The 17,774-nt window shown below is 61.0% G+C and overlaps 2 protein-coding genes across 4 annotated transcripts; one reads left to right on the top strand and one right to left on the bottom strand.

Annotated features, from left to right (window-relative positions):
* Positions 1-910: 910 nt before the first annotated feature.
* LOC120615429 (3-galactosyl-N-acetylglucosaminide 4-alpha-L-fucosyltransferase FUT3-like) lies at positions 911-2,353 on the top strand. The gene has a single exon (XM_039878467.1). The coding sequence runs from the start codon at positions 911-913 to the stop codon at positions 2,051-2,053; it is 1,143 nt and encodes a 380-aa protein (XP_039734401.1). The 3' UTR covers positions 2,054-2,353.
* A 2,372-nt stretch (positions 2,354-4,725) lies between these two features.
* NRTN (neurturin) lies at positions 4,726-17,066 on the bottom strand. Of its 3 annotated transcripts, none has more exons than XM_039878470.1 (3): positions 16,956-17,066; positions 8,104-8,311; positions 4,726-5,327 (listed from the first exon to the last, which is right to left on the bottom strand). In XM_039878470.1, the coding sequence occupies exons 2-3, from the start codon at positions 8,270-8,272 to the stop codon at positions 4,903-4,905; spliced, it is 594 nt and encodes a 197-aa protein (XP_039734404.1). In that variant the 5' UTR covers positions 8,273-8,311; positions 16,956-17,066; the 3' UTR covers positions 4,726-4,902. The 3 variants fall into 3 exon arrangements, with proteins under 3 accessions (XP_039734404.1, XP_039734405.1, XP_039734403.1); XM_039878471.1 differs by having other exon boundaries at positions 8,104-8,344; positions 16,956-17,016; XM_039878469.1 differs by lacking the exon at positions 16,956-17,066 and having other exon boundaries at positions 8,104-16,716.
* Between the last annotated feature and the right edge of the window lie 708 nt (positions 17,067-17,774).

The following is a 17,774-nucleotide window of genomic DNA, read 5'->3' as shown; positions in this document are numbered from 1 at the left end:
CGCTCTGCGTACTGAGGCAGGAGGCACACACGTGTCTGGGCCTCAGTTTTCTCATCTGTGAAACGGGCCACTCCAGGGCAGCAGGAAGTGGAGCGGGGCAGAGCCAAGGTCGTAGATTGCTGCTCAGTGGTGTGGTCTGGGGTCTGGGAGGACTATATGGCCGCCTGCGGGGACAGGAAGGACCAGGAATGCAGAGAAATCACCCAGACCTCAGAATACCCAGGATCACCCAGCACAGAGCCCGAGCGGCTGTCTTTAAGCACTTAGTGAGCGGCAACGCCCGGGAAATGTAAAATCAAGTTCACATTGGCACCCCTAAGCACTTCCTTTGCTCCCCCTGCAAACAGGCCAGGCTCTCTCAGCTCTAGGCCTTCGCACCGCCTGTTTGTCCTGCCAGGAACACCCTTCCCCCCAGCTCCTGCTGTCCCTGGTGCGCTACTACACTGCCCTCAAAGCCCAATCCCATTGTACCCTTCTCAGCGAAGCTGCAAACTTATGCCTCAACAAGGCACTGGGAGCCCCTGTAACCCACTCTGTCTTCTCCCCAGACTGGGGAAGGGTCTGGAGATATTAGGAAAGGGCAGGGTCAAGGTGGGACCCTGGAGCTGTTGCGCCTCTCCCACCTCCCCTGGGCACCCCTCCCAAGGCCGTGCCTCCCGGCTGGGAGGAAGCGGGCTCCGGGTCGGACTGTTTCTGCTGGAATTCCAGCTGTGCCGTGTCCTCGTGTCCTCATGTCCTCGCTCTGAGTGCCCTGGCCTCGGTGTTCTCCTCTGTAACATGGGGATTGTGACCGTGCCACCTGTGGACTCAATATTAACTTTGCTGAGCCACGTGTGCACCCAGGCGTGAGTTATCACATTTGTAATCGGTGCTGCTTTCTCCACTCTCCCTCCTCCAGCTGTTCTCACCCATGGATCCACTCGGCTGGGCCAAGATACGATGTCCCTGGCGCTATTATCTCCCCAGGCTGCTGTTGCAGCTGTTTTTGGCCCTGTGTTTCTTCTCCTACCTGCGTGTGTCCCACGACGAGAACCCTAAGTCGGAGGCCACTGCAGTAGGCCCTTCCCCCACGGCTCCCAGTGGGTGTGCTGGGTGGGTGTCCTCCGGGGAGGGCCCCTGCCAGGCCACCACGGGGCCCCCGACACGCTCGCCTCTGCTTCTCCTGCTGTGGACGTGGCCATTTAACACCCCCGTGGCTCTGTCCCGCTGCTCAGACCTGTGGCCCGGCACGGCCGACTGCCAGCTGACCGCCAACCGCAGCGTGTACCCTCAGGCGGACGCGGTCCTCGTGCATCACCGGGAGGTCAGCTATCGGCCAGAGGAGCTGCTCCCACCGTCCCCGAGGCCACCGGGCCAGCGCTGGGTCTGGTTCAACATGGAATCGCCTGTCCACTCCCCTCAACTGAAGGCCCTGGACGGACACTTCAACCTCACCATGTCCTACCGCAGAGACTCAGACATCTTCACGCCATACGGCTGGCTCGAGCCGTGGCCAGGCCCTCCGGCCAGTGCCCCAGTCAACCTCTCGGCCAAGACCCAGCTGGTGGCCTGGGTGGTGTCCAACTGGAGGCACGACTCAGAGCGGGTACGCTACTACCAGCAGCTCCGCGTGCATCTCCACGTGGACGTGTACGGCCGCTTCCACCGGCCGCTCCCCCGGGCGCTCATGACCGAGCAGCTGTCCCAGTACAAGTTTTACCTGGCTTTCGAGAACTCCTTGCACCCCGACTACATCACAGAGAAGCTGTGGAAGAACGCCCTGCAGGCCTGTGCCGTGCCCGTGGTGATGGGCCCCGGGCGCAGGAACTACGAACAGTTCTTGCCGCCCGACGCCTTCATCCATGTCGACGACTTCCAGAGCCCCAAGGAGCTGGCCCAGTACCTGCTGGCGCTGGACAGGGACCACGCCCGCTACCTGACCTACTTCCGCTGGCGGGAGACGCTGCGGCCTCGATCCTTCAGCTGGGACCTCATGTTCTGCAAGGCCTGCTGGCGGCTGCAAGAGGAAGTCAGGTACCAGACGGTTCCCAGCATCGCCTCTTGGTTCACGTGAGCCGGCAGCCCGGGGCCTCGCCTGCCAGCCAGCTCTGCGTTCAGGAATCTCACCTGCTGGGGACTCTGGTTGCTGGAGAGCTCACTGACCTGGGACTTCATCTCCTGGGCACCTTCATCGGCAGGAATCTGGGCTCCAGGGCCTCACCTGCCAGGGGCCTCACTTGCTGGGGGATCTTGGCCAGCGGGAACCTCATCCACCAAGGACACACCGCTCGGGAACTGGCCTCGGGGTCCGCCACATGGGCGACGGTTCTGCTGGGTTCGTTTGCGATGGGGATTGCTGGTGTAGCTGCGCTTGGAGCAGGCAGGAAGGAATAAGGCCCCACTTCCCGACTGGGGATGCTGTGACAAAGACTGATGTGTCCTCCCTGATCTTAGAACAGCAGTTCCCACTCCAGATGACTCTGCTCCCCAGGGTACACTTGGCGATCTCTGGGGACACGTGCGGCTGTCACAACTGGGGGTGGGCTGACGGCTTCGAGTGGGCGGGGTCAGGGATGCGGCTCAACAGCCTGAGGTGCCCAGGACGCCCCCAAACCCCAGTGGAAGACCCCTCGAGGTCAAGCCCCTCAGGCCGACCAGTAGGGCAAGGTTCTGAGGGGCTGCGGAGTGGGGTCCAGGCTGTCTTGGGGTCGTCGTGGGGCAGGGCTGGCACAAAGGGACCGCCTACACAGCGCAAGGAGAGGGGAAGGGCAGGGACCGCCCCGGGAAGGAGGGCGCGGGGGGAGCGCTGAGTGTCTGTGACAGGTGACGATCACGTGGGGCGTGGAGCCGGCAGCGTGTGTGTGCGTGGACGTGTGACAGAATGCGAGAGCCAGTGTTGTGTTTTTTCAGAAGACCGGTGACTTCGGGTGCCTTTGAGTGTGCAGTTCCAGCGTGAATGACACATGAGCGTGTGAGCATGCGGGCTGTGGGTTTGCGTGTGATGCTGTCTGCTAAGCCCCATGTGGGTGGCAGTCTCTGTGCCGTGTGTGTGTGTGTGTGGTGCGTGCTGCTGAGAACCCCAGCCCCGGGGGCCTGTGGGGACAGCTCTGTTTATGCTTCAGTTCTTTGGTGGGCTAAGCCAGAGCCCTGTGGTTGGGATGTTAAATCTGGGGAATGCCTCACGGGGATACACAGACACACACACACACACACTCACACACAGAAAAGCATGTGCATGCGCACACTCATACACACGCACTCACAGATAGGCACACGCACGCACGCACACACACTCTGAGGCAGCCAAACATCAGGGACCATAAACCCACGCTCCAAGGCCAATTTTCCCACCATGGGTCCTGGGCTCAGTAACTTCCCTCTTAGAGGCTCAGGGCCATCTAAGATGGAGAAACTGAGGCTCGGCTTCTGCCGCATCTGGACACTCTGTCCTTTGTGCCACCCTGAGTCAGCTCAAACAGTGGAGACCTCCACCACCCCCATCTCAGAGTCAGAATACTGTGGGGGCGGGAGGGGGACCCAAGCCAGCTTTGATCCCGAAACTGCCTTCCAAGCAGAGCACCCACAGGCTGGGGCCTGCTCTCAGGGGTCCCAGGAAGTCCCACCTCTTGGCTGCCTTGAGTTACTCTAGCTGCAACCTGGGGCCCGGGGAGCAAGGAGCTGGGGGATGGTCCTGCCTGGCTAGGTGATTCTGCCCCTGGCAGCTTCCGATTCGAGCCCTCCAGCTTCCGGACAAGGGTTGGGTCTGGAAAGGATGTGGTGGTTAGAGCGTGGTGCTGGACTCAGATGCGTGGGAAAGGGGAGGAGGCCGGTTCAGGGGAACAGTGAAGGAGGGAAGGGGAGGCTCCCTTGGGAGCCCCTAGTCGGAGGGCCAGGACGGGAGGGGTACACGCCCTCTGGCCTTTCATTCGGGTGCCAGCCCTGGGCTCGCAGCTACCGCCCACTTCCCCGCCCCTCCTCGGACCGCGGGGACCAGCCCATTCCTGCCTGGGCTCTGGGCACTCAGCGGCCCACACCGTCCCGGGCCTGCCAAGCATCAAGGTGTCACCGCGAGCAAATCTAAACACTGCGCGGAATTTTCCATCCCCCGTGGGGGATCGTCGTAAATCGTTCGTAGAGCTCCTGCCAGGGCCGTATGCTCGCCCCTGCCCCGGACCTAAACCCCTAGGGACGGGCTCTGCCTGGCAGGCGCCGGTTCCGGGCTGGAGGGGCCTGGCGCCCGCCCCGGACCTGTCCCCTCAGGGAGATGGGCAGCGCGCATGTATTCTTGGCTAGTGAAAGGAGACAGCGGCCCGGCGTTCACTCCGGCGGGGGCTGAGCCGGCCTGAGGATGCCGCCGTGTCGTGAGATCAGGGCCCACCTGGCCCTCTGCCTCCTCATCTGCAGAGTGACCGCACCTTCCTTTCCTGCCTCCGTTCTCACACTTCTGTCCCCTGAATCACACGTTGCGTGGAGGGGGAACGGGGACACGCTGGGAATGAGCACAGGGCCCTGCACGGAGGCGACGATGGGCAGCGCCCCCGTTCACCCACTTTCCTTTCGGTACCCCGGAAGCGGGAGCCTGGTCGCACCGCTTTCCTTTTCCCCGAAAGCGCGCGGGGGCGTCGCGCCATCCTGCAGGCGGAACCCGCACGCATGCCGCCTTTCCCGCCGGAGATGGCGCCACCTGGCCACGCGCCCTCGTGCCCCGCGACAGGCGGACAGCCGGGCGCAGAACCACCAGCGGAGCGACGTTCCACACTTTATTTCCGTACAGTTATCGCGAGAGTGCCGAAGCCTCGCCGGCGTGTCCCGCGCAAGGGCAGTCTGTCGCGGTGTGCCAGGCAGCACGGTGAGTGTCGTCGGGCGGGGCTTTCGCGGGCGGGGAGGGAATGGCCGCCGTCTGGCCGGCCCTGTGAGGTAGGGTCACACACAGGCGCACTCGCGCGCCGACAGCTCGTGCACCGTGTGGTAGCGGCTGTGCGAGTCCAGGAAGGACACTTCGTCCTCGTAGGCCGTCGGGCGGCAGCAGGGCTGCGCGCGCACGCGCTCTCGCCGCACGCGCCGCCGCTGGCGCAGGCGCCGCAGGCCCAGGTCGTAGACACGTGCGGCCGCCTCGCACGCGCCTGCGCAGTAGCGGAACAGCACCGTCTCGTCCGACGCGTAGCCCAGGCCCAGCTCGCTCACGCGCACCTCGAGCTCGCGCAGCCCACACGGCCGCGTCCCCGACCGCGCACGCGCGCGCCGCCGCCGTGGCCCTGCCCGACGGCGCGGGCCCGGGGACCGCCCGGCCCAGGGCGTCAGCTCGCGCAGCTCCACCGCGTCCGGGGCGCCCTGCAGCAGGGCACGGTCTGCGAGGGCGGGGGAGAGAAGGCGTTGGGGGTCAGTGCGGGGGAGGGACCGAGCCACCTCCCCTCGCTGTTCCCTTGCCAAAATGACAGCTGCGGGGCCGCTGGGGCACTAGCGCATCTCCCACGTTCCCGCCCATGCCCTCTCTCTGGGTGGTGTTGCTCGGGTGAATATCCAGACCCCCACCCTGGGCCCTCAAGGCTACCAACAGCCTGTCTGGACCCTGCTCGCATGTTGGGCTGCTCGGAGCCGGCTCACTCTCTCTGACCAGCGTTGGAGGGCTTCTTCCTACGCCCCTAACCCTTCACCCTTCCCTGAGCTGTACGGGTCTCTAACTCACTCTTTAGGTTCCCCACCCAAAGCTCCCACGTTTTCTCTGAGCCGCAGGGCTGTTCACAACCTCCAACCTACACCCCTACCATGTTCCTGCTGCTCCACTGAGTATTGGGCCTTGGTTTCTTCATCCAGAAGCCCGTGGTGTTCCAGCTTCTCAAAACACACAGAGGAACAGCAGGCACTGAGGACTGCGTTTGGGGACCCCAGCACATGATGTGGCAGCAGCTATTGTTACAGCGGTCCCCATGCTACAGATAAGGAATCTGGGCACCCAAAGGAGCAGAGACTTGGCCAAGGCCACAACCACTGACAGGTGGCAGCGAGAGAGAGAGACAGAGAGAGACAGAGAGAGACAGACAGAGAGACAAACCCAGACAGCATCCTTCCCGCTTCCATCGAGTGCCTAGGTTTGGCCCAAGTCCAGCCCTCTCCTCGCACAGCTGCCGGGAGGTGCCCTCAGTCCCAGACTCCCAGGGCCCGGTAGCCTAAGTTTATTTCCCAGGGGCTGGCCCTGCCCCAGTACAGTAAGTCCTCACTTAACACTATCAATAGGTTCTTGGGACTGTGGCGAAACAACGAGTAACAAAACCAATTCTACCAAAGGCTAATCGATATAAATAAGAGTTCCGTTCTTACGGCATCCCATCGACTTTATAACAAAATTATTTTCAAGGAAATGACTTTATTCGAGGACCTGTTTTTCACCGCAGTCCCAGGAGAGAAGTGCAGACTTTGGAGTGGCAGGCAGGGGGTTCCCAGCCCCTGACAAGTTGCTGTCACACTTGTAGCTGGGAGAGGAAATCCTGAGTTTAGCCCCGCCTACCGTCAAGGCTGGCACACCTGGCTGTCAAAAGAAATAGCTTATGGGAGGCCCGAGGGGGAGGGGCTGTCTGTCACCTTGGGGGGGTGTTTGTTCCCCAGAGGGTCTCAGAAAGCAGAGATCTGCCACTGTCGGTCTTGTGCAGCTTCAGGTGGGTGATGGCCCTGCTCTGTGGCTCAGTTTCCGTGTCTCCTCAGTGTGCTTGCAGAGTCCAGCCGGGGCTGGGATGGGATGGGGTAGGGAAGGGGCTGGGGTTGGGCTGGGCTGGGCTGCGGCAGGAGCTGGAGCTGGAGCTGGGACTTGGAGGGTGCAGAGTGGGAGGCACCTGAACAACTTGTTCTTAGTTCTTGTAGCCCAGGGGCAGCGCTGGGAATGCCAGCAATGGCTGCTCGGAGGTTGGATTCCAGACTAGCTCAGTTCTGGTGCCTAAAATTCTAGCATTTAGTGTGCCCACCCCAAAGATGTCCATCTAGAGAGTTATTCTGGGGGTTTCCAGATGAAATACTGATGCCCAAATAAGTTTGAATTTCAGATAAACAGCAAATGATCTTTTAGTGTCTCTGTCCCTGCCTCCCTCCAGTAGGCTCGGCCATGTCCACCAGTTCTGGACGCAAGATGAATAGATCTGCTCCCCGCCCTTCCTTCCTAAGCCTGAAATTCCACCATCAGTTCATATCCCAGGGCCTAGAACATTAGGCATTTGGTAATCGGCGGCCACTCCTGTTCATCAGTACCGCTGGGCCCAGGGACACGATCAGGACTGACCAGCACCCGCTACGGGCCAAGAGCCTCCTTGGTGGTGGATGCTTCGCCTTCAGGTCCTGGATTGCTGGCTTTTGAAGCTCTACCCGGGTCTCTGGGACCCAGTGTCTTGGGAAGGACTTTGCCACCTTTTAGGTAAAGCATGGGGGTGGAGGTGAAGCCCTGCCATAGGCCACCCTTTTCCATTGCGAAGCCAAGACAGGGTTATGTGGACTGGAATGGCACATGGGGATCCCTGCTGCTCGCACTTGCTGTACATGTGGACATGGGCACACACACGAGGTCAAGGCCCACGAGGTCAGAAGCTGCAGAGGGCAGGAGCCAGGGGCGAGTGGGGAGTTGGGCCAGGTGGCCATTCTCCATGGGTGGCCATTTCCATTTCTCTGCCTCCCTGCCTTTTCATGTCTGTCTCTCCCGCCCTGTCTCTCTGTTTCTGTGTCTCTCTCTCTCTGTCTCCTTCCCCATGTGTAGGTCCCTAACTGTTTCTAGGTCTCCCTCTCTTTCCCCCATCCCTTGGTCTCTGTCCAGCCGGGTAGGTCACTGGGCTTTGGTTCCAGCCTCCCTCTCACCCCACACCCTGCTGCACTGCAGGGGCCACCCAGGCCAGGTTCCCAAGTCTAATCTCCATCTGGTCCTCTGGTCTCTGAGGGCCAGAGCTTAATTCCTTATGACAGCTGAGCTGAAAGACCCCAGTTCCCAGGAGCCATCCCCCCTCCCTGCCAGACCGTTGAGGGGATTTGCACCCTCCCTTCGCCCCATCTAAAAAAAGCCTCTGTGGCCCAGCTCCAATGCCTGAAATTCCCCTAGTATGGCTGCCCCAGTGTCAGAGGTATCTGACCCAAGACTGGGGCAAAGCTTACACTGGGCCAGGCGAGCGATCCGGGCATCCAGGGTTCGAGGTGGCCGGCGCAGTGGGGCTAATGCAGGTCCAAGGCCATGGCTGAGGAGCAGGCCTTCTCGACACATCCAGATGGAGAGCACGGAGCTGCAGAACATTGAGGCCAAGGCCGCCGCCTTCCAGCGCTGCATCCTCAGCCTGCGGGCACGGGGTGGTCAGACGGCCTCCGTCTGTCAGGCAAGAAATGGGCACAGGGCCAGGCACTGGGGACACAGTGGGGCCCCTGATTTTGAACCACTTCTGCTTAATGATCAATAACAGACATAATTCATCAAGGAACTACTGAACACGATTGTGACGAACACTACCAAGGAGGGGGTGGGCGCTCTGCCAGGAGTACAGGGAATTGCCCCCAACTAGAGGTCCCAGAGTGTTTACCTGAAAGTTGAGGAAAGTTGAGAATTGAATTTGAGACTTAAACAAAGATAGGAGTTGACCAGGCAGAAGAGAGTGGCATCTCAAGCATAGAGAACAGCCCGTGCAAAGGTACTGGGGCTGAACCAAGCTTGGCCAATCCAGCCAGGAGGCTAGGGTGGCTGGAGCCCAGTGACTTTAGGGGAAGAATGAAAGAGGAGAGCATTCCCAGCAGGGGGCACTGTGGGACAAGAGTGGCAAGGAGAGCTGGTGCTTAGAATAGTCTGGGAGGCAGGAACTATGGGGCTGAGGCTTTGTTCCCCACATACAGATGTCCTTTGGAGTGACTTCCTGCCCCTCTCAGCCTGTGTTTTCTTTCCAAACAGATAAACTGATGACCAGACATCGGCAGCGATAAAGCAAAACGGTGCTCAGCTCACTTCCAGGGCTTTGCACACGCGCCCTTCCACCCCAAACACTCTCCTCTCTCCCTATTCCCATTTCCCTTTCAGTTTCCCTTCCGACAGGGCCTCCGCCATAAAGCCTCCCCCGACAGCCCCCCACCCCGGGCCCTGAGCATCCCCCACTACACACGCCATGCCATGACTGCCCGGGAGCATCGTGATTCGTGCATACAGTAGGTGTCTAGCAACCCACGTGCACCAACCCCCCTCCTTAACCGTGACCTAGCAGCTCCATGCCACCCAGCAGGCCCGCAGCCCGCGTTTACATTCCCCCACCCGGCTGCCTGGTGTCGGCCTGCGCGGGGTCTGGCAACTGGCCCGGTGTAAACATTTACACGCAGAGCTGAAAGCCAGGCTGGGCGCAGGTCAGCGCCAGGACTGGGCCGCGGGGTGCCGGGCGCCCCCACGCGCGCACCTCGGGTAGTGCAGGCTGCTTGCGGGTGGGCAGAGCGGTTTGACTGAGGTTTGCGTGATTTGCATGTCATTTGCATAGGCTGAGCCCTGCCTGTGGTTACGCGCAGCGCCTCTCCAGCCCCATGGATGTGACAGCAAAGGACCTACACCCACCGGACAGTAACACTGGGCATTTATTAAGCACTTGCTGTCTGCCAGACCTAGTGCTGAGCCCACAAGGGAAGCTATTATCTCCATTTTACAGCTAGGGAAACCGAGGCACAAAACAGATAGGGAGAGGCTTGTTCAAGGGCACTTAGCTCTGACACAGCACATACCGCACAGGCTGTGCTTGCTTGGGAGCAAATGCCATGGAGTACCCCCTAGGACTTGCCACTAGTTGATATCACAGCTTTTGTTACTGTTGGTGGTGGGAAGGAAAAAGCCCCCAGACATGAGGGGGTGTGAATATATCCTGGGCCAGCCTGGAGATCTGAGGGCCCAGCATGACCAAGGCCCTGGGCAGGGCCAGGCCTGGCGTGTTGAAGGGACAGGGAGCCCACTCATGTGCACAGGGAACAGAGGGCAAAGGGGAGGGCAAGGAGGGGACGGGGCGGGTCGTGAGACTATGTCATTCTTAAGGTCGTGCAGCAAGCAGAGGTCAGCCTTTGCATTTGTCAGGTGCCCACCCCTAATGAGCGCCGACTTTATGCCAGATCCCATCTTATGAACAACATAGTCATTTCAACCTCAGGATTCCTTATCCCCATTTCACAGATGGGGAAACTGAGGCCTAGAGTGTTGTGACTTGCCCAAGGTAACAAAGCTGAGATTGGAACTCTGGTGGCCTCAGCCCCGGGGAGGGGCAGATGGGCAGGGAAACCCACCCAGGCTCAAGACGCAGCTGGGCATGGCTTCCTCTGGACCCCAGCACCCTGCCTGCCCCACAGCCAAGTCTTGGAGTAGTGTGCCTCGGTCTCCCTCTTAGGCTGGAACGAGGCCTCTGCATAGCACCAGGCCTTGGTCCTGTCTCTGCTAAAGGCTTACGAGGAGACTGAAAGGGGCACGAGACACCACGCCAGAGATGGCCCGGCCACAGGAGCCCCCAGTGGCCTTGGAGTGGCAGACCCCCCCAGAGCTGTGATGGGGGGCAGGGAAGTGTAGGGGGCTGACGGTGGAGGGGCCCAGCAAACCGACTGATAAGCGTCAGTTAACAATGGGCCTTTCTGTAAGGGGGTCACCCAACTGGTTTGTCTCTGGCACGGACCTGACCGGGAGGGGTGGTGCGGGTGTGGCAGGGGGCACGGGGGAGGAGCCAGGTGTGTGTGTATCACGGAGGCCTCGACCTGGGGGCGGGTTCCCTCAGAGCACACCTGGGGCTCACAGCCACTCACACCCAGCGTTCTCGTTCTTGCATACACCGTATACCACTTACACGCCCAGTGTTTTCATAGTCATTCATTTGGACATTTTCACACACATGGAAACCTCACATTCACACACTTGAACACTATCACACATACTTGGAATTCTCACACTTACTCTCAAACATGATCACACTCAACCTTACACCCACATACTCGGACATTTCCACACTCACTAGTGTTTTGCACTCACACGCTTGGGCATTTTTCCATTCATATGTTATGACAGACTTGAACACTACTGTGTGTAGATGCTCTTGTGTTTCACACTCCTACACTAGGGTGTTTTATACTACACTCAAATACGATCACACTTGAACACAACCATGTTCACACACTAGTGCGACTCCCACATTCCGGCTACAGGCTCACATGCACAGGGGCACACACGTAAACGCACCCCCAGTGCTCTTGGGCCCTCGGCTGCAGTCCCGGGGAAACGCTGAGTGGCACTGACACAGTGGGCTGACAGTGAAGCGTGTGCAAGCAGAGGACGCAGAATGACCCGCACTGACCACTGGTACCCGTCCCACACTGCCCAGACAGGGCCTGGCTGGTGGGCCCTTCCCCGCCCTCAGACAGTGTCCAGAGCCCAGAGTCCTCACTGCCAAGGGAAGGGCACCCCTTTCCTTCTTGGAGGCCACACTGATCTCAGCTGCAGCAAGAGGGGTCGAGGCTAGACCTCCACCTCTAGCTGGAGGCCACAGAATCCCCAAGACTAGGGCGGGGAGGAAGGGGAAACTGAGGCTCAGAGAGTGGCAATGAGCAGCCCGAAGACACCCAGCCAGGCAGGCCCTTCCAATCGTCCAAGGTGCAGACAGTCACGGTGAGGGGGTGTGGGTGTTTCTGGCAGCCTCCTCTGTGGTGCCAGGAAACGCTGCTCATTATCCTGGTACCCAGGCAACACCTTGGGGCTACGCCTTTCCACAGAGCTTCCCAGGGAACACTCGCCAGGCATACCTGTTCCCAGGGTTAGCAGCCTCGGTTCTGCAAAGCTCCAGGCCTCCGCGAGGCACCTGCATCGTGCTTGTTCTCAGGGAGAGGAAGGACGAGATGGGACCCACCCTCCAGCCACTCATCCCTCTGGTCTGGGGGAGGCCTGGTATCGGGGCCTGTCCCCATTGGGCAAACACCTCATCCTTCAAAGCTGTAGCTCCTAAAGCCCCTCCTCCAGGAAGCCTTCCCTGCTTCCTATCCTGGCATCCTGGCCGCAGGTCCCTCCCTCCCGCCCAGCCCTGAAGCATGGTGTGATGTCCACCTCTGTCTTTTCCGGACTGGGGGTTTCTGGAGGGGCAGGCTGGGCTGGATTATCTCAACAATTCTGTTCACAAAGGCGTGAGCTGGCTGCGGCTCCCCAGTCTCCATGCTTGTGCTGTGTGCTGTCCCCTCCATGTGCACTCCCTTTCCACCTCAGTCCTGGCCATGTCCTGGCCCTGTAACTTGGTTTCCTCGTCTTCAGAGAGTGTCTGAAGGGGGCCACCCAGCATTATGGGAAGGCCAGGGAGGGCCTGGGAGAGCTTGACTGAGTGGACGGTGGGGCTGTCGTCACTCCCACAGGCAGAGCGAGCAAAGCTGTGAAGCCACGTGGGCGGACGTAGGGGTGGCCCGCATACTCAAGGGTGAGTGTCTGTGGGCGCGACACGTGGGCTCCAGGCAACCGAGTTCGGATCCCTGCTCTGCCTCTTCTGGGCTGGGTGACCTACGCTCCTCCCCGCCTATGGGCCTCAGTTTCCCCATCTGTACAACAGACTGCCCAGAACAACCTCCCTCAATTGGAGGGCCACTTAATTCAATGAAGTCCTGCAGACGCGGCTGATGATAGCCACTGGGCCCAGCCCTCAGACACACATACTTGCATGCCTGTGCCTCTGTTTCCCCCTCAGTGCTGATAGCTCCAGGGCTGACAGCTGGGCAGTGCTGCTTGTCTCCTTCCCCCTAGATGGCCCCTGGGGGTTCCCTGGGGTTCCGCTGATAGGGAAACTGAGGCCTCGTGACAGTTGGGACTTGGGTCTCTCTCAAGGCAAGACTCAATGGTTATGCAAGACAAGAAACAAATTCCACAGCCCACAGAAATGTGCCCCCTCCCTCAGAGGGCCCCAGGGCCAGGCCCCACCCCATGGTGGGGACTGGGAGGCCAGGGCAGCTGCGAGCTGGCGACACACATCTGGGGGTAAACCAGGAACATCTGGCTAGCACAGCTGGTTCTGATGTCGCATCTGCAGGGGCCAGGGGCCAGGGGCCAGCCTGTGGGACGGCCTTATGGCAGGGTGCAGTCGCAGACACCCGTAGCTGACCCTTCCAGGCCTGGCCAGAGGCGGGGGCCTAGCCTCCCCTCCTCTTCCCCAACCCAGAATTGCCTGCTGCCCAGCCACTAGCACTATCGATGGCTCCCTGCTACTCTGAGGATCAAGTCTCGGCTCCTGAGCTTGTCTCCAGGGGCTCTGGGTCTGTCTTCACGGAAGTGCAGCCGAAGGACGTGCAGAGTGACTTCTGGGGAGGACTGCGTTGGTTGTGATAGCAGTAAAGGAACAAGCGCTAACACTGACCCGCGTGAACAACACTGCTGGTGTAAGCACTTTATGCCTCACGACTCGCAGCCAGGTGTGGGCTGTCTTATCCCCATTTTGTAGATGGGAATACTGAGGCCCAGAAAGTGAAGTAGCTTGTCCAGGGTCAAACGGCCCATAAATGGGCAAGCCGAAATTTGAACACAAGTGGTTAGGTAAACTCCTACTCATGCCTCAAAACCCAGCCCCAACAGCCCGTCCCCGCTGCATGGCCACGGCACCAGACGGCCTCTCCAGCAACAACAGAGAGCTGAACGCGGCACTGCTGGCCATCCCATTCATCCGGTGCCGGGCACCTGCTTCGTGCTCGCCACGTGTTGGCTCCTCCCTGCAGTCCCTGGAAGAGATGTTGTTAGCCCCGTTTCCCACGCCGGAAAACGGAGGCTCAGAGAGGCAGAGTGACTTGCTCAGATAAGTGGCTGAGCTGTGGCTGAACCCGGGTCCGACTCCAGACTTGTTCTCCCAGTGCCCTTACAACTGCTGAGCTCTGGGTAAGAGGGGTAGCAGAAGGGGAGGGGACGGGAGGGGGTGCTGGGCCCTGCTGTCTGGGGGAAGGTGGCACTGAGTTCCAGGGGAGTGACAGGTTTCCTCAAAGACACACAGCAGAGCAGAGCTAGCAAGTAAATACAGGAGCCACATGGCAGAAAGCCCGGACTGCCAGCCTGGGCTCTGCCCCCAACACGTTAAACCAGCAAATGCTTTCTGAGCTCCTGCTGTGTGCTGAGCCAGGCAGGGAACTCAGGACGACCGAGGCCACCCTGGGCCCCATCCTTGCCAACTTGCTGTCCAATCAGGGCAACGGATGGTAAATAAATAAATATGGTTATTTAGATGTTGACGGTGTAAAAACAAAAATAAAACGAGGTGAAGCCATAGTGGCTTGGGGTGCTTCGAGATTGGGTGGTCATGGAGTGCTTCTCAGAGGAGGCAGCATTTGAACTAAGACCAGGTGAAGATCTGGAGAGCATCCTGGGTGGAGGGGACTGCAGAAGCAAAGGCTGGGAGCGGGGACTGACCACAGCAACGGGGCCAGGGACTATGCAAGGCTGCAAGGTCAGGGAGGTCAGACCTCCATCCCCACCAGCGCCTGGGGCTGTGGTCTTGGTCGTGGGTCTCTGCCGCACAGGGCAGACTCAGGGAGGCTGGGGCGAGGAGTGTGGGTGGGTGGGCTGTAAAATTCCCACTGTGACCACCCTGGCTGGTCTGGGGCTGGCCCCGCAGGCATCTGGGGCGAGTGGGAGGGGGCTCCCTGGGGTGCAATAACGGGAGCAGCCTGAGGAGGCCTGGCACAGCTGAGCAGCTGGCGTGGGGCCCAGCGGGTGGCCTGAGGGGTGCGGACCCTCCGGGATTAGCCAGGACGACATGATGCAGAGCTCACCATCTGACAGAAGGGGAAACCAAGGCACAGACCCTAGGCACAGCTCAAACCCTAACACTGGTTTCCTGGGAAACAGGATACCTGAGTCACCTTTTCCATCTCCCCAAGTTCCAATGCCGCCTTGGGCCTCCAACACGTGAAGCTATGTAGGAAGCAATGGTGCCCTCTGGGCTTGTTTCCCCAACTGGAAAGGGAGATGCCCCTGCTGCCAGCGGGGGCTCCTCCTCTAACTTCTTCCTGCCCGGGTCCCTGTGACCCACCCTTCGAGACCAGGAAAGATATATCTGCAGAGGAATCTCACAGCCCCTCAGCAGAGATGGCCCAGCCCAGGGATGCCAGATGCACTAAAGACCCGTTCCTCTCTACTCCGTATTTCCAGCCCCCACCTCCAGGAATCTGCCCTTGAATGCCTCTCTGCTCCCTCCGCCAATCTTTCAGAACAGGCTCTCCTTCCTCCACTCACCCCGGCACCCTGGATTTGCCACAAACAGCCATCCTCGTCTTTCATGCCTCCAGATCTTTGCCTGTGCAGTTTCCACCACCTGGAATGCTCTGTTCCCACTTAGAAAACTCCTACTCATCTTTCACAGCCCTAGCTCCAATGCCCCTCCTCCAGGAAGTCTTCCTTGACAGCCCTACCCTAAGGTAGAGCCTTTGTTCCTCACCCTGGGCTCACCGCGGGTCTAAGTCTGTCCCCCTTGAAGGACAGGGTTCAAGAGCTCTGACATCAAACAGCTGTACCACTACCGTCCAACAAACACTTGTTGAAACAATCTCTTGTGTCCTTGTGCCTCACTGCAAACTATTTGGTTCCTTCTCCTGCCCTAGACGCTTTACATCCTCTGCTCCTCCCTGAAAACTGAGGCCTGAAATTTGAGGGGCAAGCACAGGTGGTGAGATTTCAGACAGTGTGCCCAGCTGCAGAGGGGCGATGTTTGCTTTTCTTCTTTGCACCCCCAGAACTAGCTCTGTGCAGCTCAGTGGGGGTGGGCTAGAAGGCCTAGGAGTGGCTTTGGAACCCCGAACCTCAGAAGTCCTGGGATTGGGAGGGGTGTCTGAAGGGCCCCAAGGCGGTGGGCTGGGGGTGGGGAGATGCTGGCAAAGCTGGGAGTCTTCCCTTCACTGACATCCGCCTAGACCAGTCACGCCCCATTGGGGCTTCCTCAGCCTGGGGCACTTGAAAACAGACAAAGAGTGTCATGGAACACAGAGAGAAGGCTGTTGGGCAGGGAGAGGGCAGGGCGGGCAGGCAGGAGTGAGGGAAGCCAGGGGTCTGGCCTCCTGAGCCCCCTCCCAGGGCCCTGGCCCTGCTCCTCAGATCTGGGCTGGCAGCCTAGGGTTGCAGGTAACCACAGGCCTGCTGAGCAGGGCCAGTGGCACCAGGATGCATCCTAGTGCTTGCTGGGGAGGGGGCAGTGGTGACAGCACCCTCCGGGAGGGGCCGCCTCTCTCTCCAGTCCCACCTCAATCTGCCTACTGTTTGCAGACCTCTTGCTTGGCCTGTGACTCCTAACCCCTAAACCACATCTCCTGGGAGAATCTGAGACTACCCTGAGCGAGAGAATGCCTCTTTTAAAGAGTGAGAAAGGGAGGCACAGCCCCCTCTCCTTCAAAACCGGTTTTTGCCCTTAAGGGACCCCCCCCTCCCAAAAAAAGGGGTTTCGCGCCCTCTTGTGGCTGAACAGGCGGCTCCAGGAGCCAAGAGAGCCAGGCCCTTACCGGAGGACACCGTGTCCCCGGCGGCGGCGGCGGCGGCGCGCAGGGAACGCGGCCGGAACGCGCCGCTGACAGATGTTTACTTCTGCGCGCAGCTGGGCCGCGACGGCAGCCCCCTGCGCAGGGGCTGCGGGATCCGGGTGCCCCCACGGCCCCTCGTGGACCACAAGGCAGAAGGGGTGTCGGGGGCTCGTCCTCTTGCAGGCTGCCCCCGCTCCCACCCCTCTTCAGACGTACACATGGGGGTCGGAGGAGACGGAGGCGCGCCCGCCCCGTCGGACAGAGAACACCCCGCCAGATCCTGCCATGGAGAAGCGCTTAAGATTGCCCTCCCCACCCCGACCCACCACGCGCGGACCTGTTGCCCCTTGGCCCCACCCTCACGCGCAGGTTCTCGGCTCGACGAGGTAAACTACTGGTCTACCCCTAGCCCCTGAAAGCCCCCCAAACTCCTGTTCATGGGGCTGGTCCTTCCCCCACTCCGATCCCCTGTGGGCCCCCAGCTCGCGCTTGCTTACCTGCTGGGACGCCCGACTGCCCGTCAGTGGCGACCGAGCCTGCCACCCGCGCCGGCCCCAGCCCCTGCCGCTGCCGCCGCGACCGCCATCCGGGCCGCCTGGGCCCGCGGCGCCCGGGGGAGCCCGGGTCGGAGGGGGCGGCCGCGGGGGGGGCGCGGCGCGGGCCGGCCCATGGGGCCCCCCCGGGCTCGCTCAGCGGCGGGCTGCGGCCATCCCGGTGCGGCGGGGGCTGGGGCTGGGGGTGCCCTGGACGGCCCGCGGCTCAGAGGGCAACGGACCGCGCGGGCGACCGCGGTGCGCGGCGCGAGGCTCCGGGGCGGCGGCGCGAGGGGCCCGGGCGCTCGGAGCGGCTCCACGGCGCGCTCTCCCGCCGCCTCCGCCGCTCCCGCCGCGGACAGCTCGGCCGGCGCGGGGCCGGGGGCGGGGCCGGGGGCGGGGCCACGGGCGGTGGCTCGGGTTTCCCGGGACGGGAGCCGCCCCCGCCCCGCCTCCGCCCGAGGGGGCCCGAGGAGCGCAGGTGACAGGAGTTCGGGAGCCACAGCATCCCCTAGACGGCTATCTCCCCGGGCCCCGGAAAGCCCAGCGGCTCTCCAATGGGAAAGCGGGGACCCTTCCCCAAGATAAGAGCCACAGCGCCCCGACGCCAGTGCCCGCGGCTCTCAGCGTCTCCCACTGCACTGAGGAGCTGGCCTTAGTGTCAGATCCCCGGGGCCGGTCTGCTCCCCTTTCGGAAAGCAAGGCCCCAAGAAGTCCCCTCAGGAGGAAGCCCCTCAAAGGAACTCCCAGAGCAGCGCCCTCTCAATTAGCTGTTTCCCACCC

The sequence above is a fragment of the Pteropus medius genome, unplaced genomic scaffold (assembly GCF_902729225.1).
Source record: "Pteropus medius unplaced genomic scaffold, Ma_sr-lr_union100, whole genome shotgun sequence".
NCBI lineage: Eukaryota > Metazoa > Chordata > Mammalia > Chiroptera > Pteropodidae > Pteropus > Pteropus medius.
Note: the sequence above shows the minus strand (reverse complement) of the source record. Positions and strands in the feature narration are given on the sequence as shown.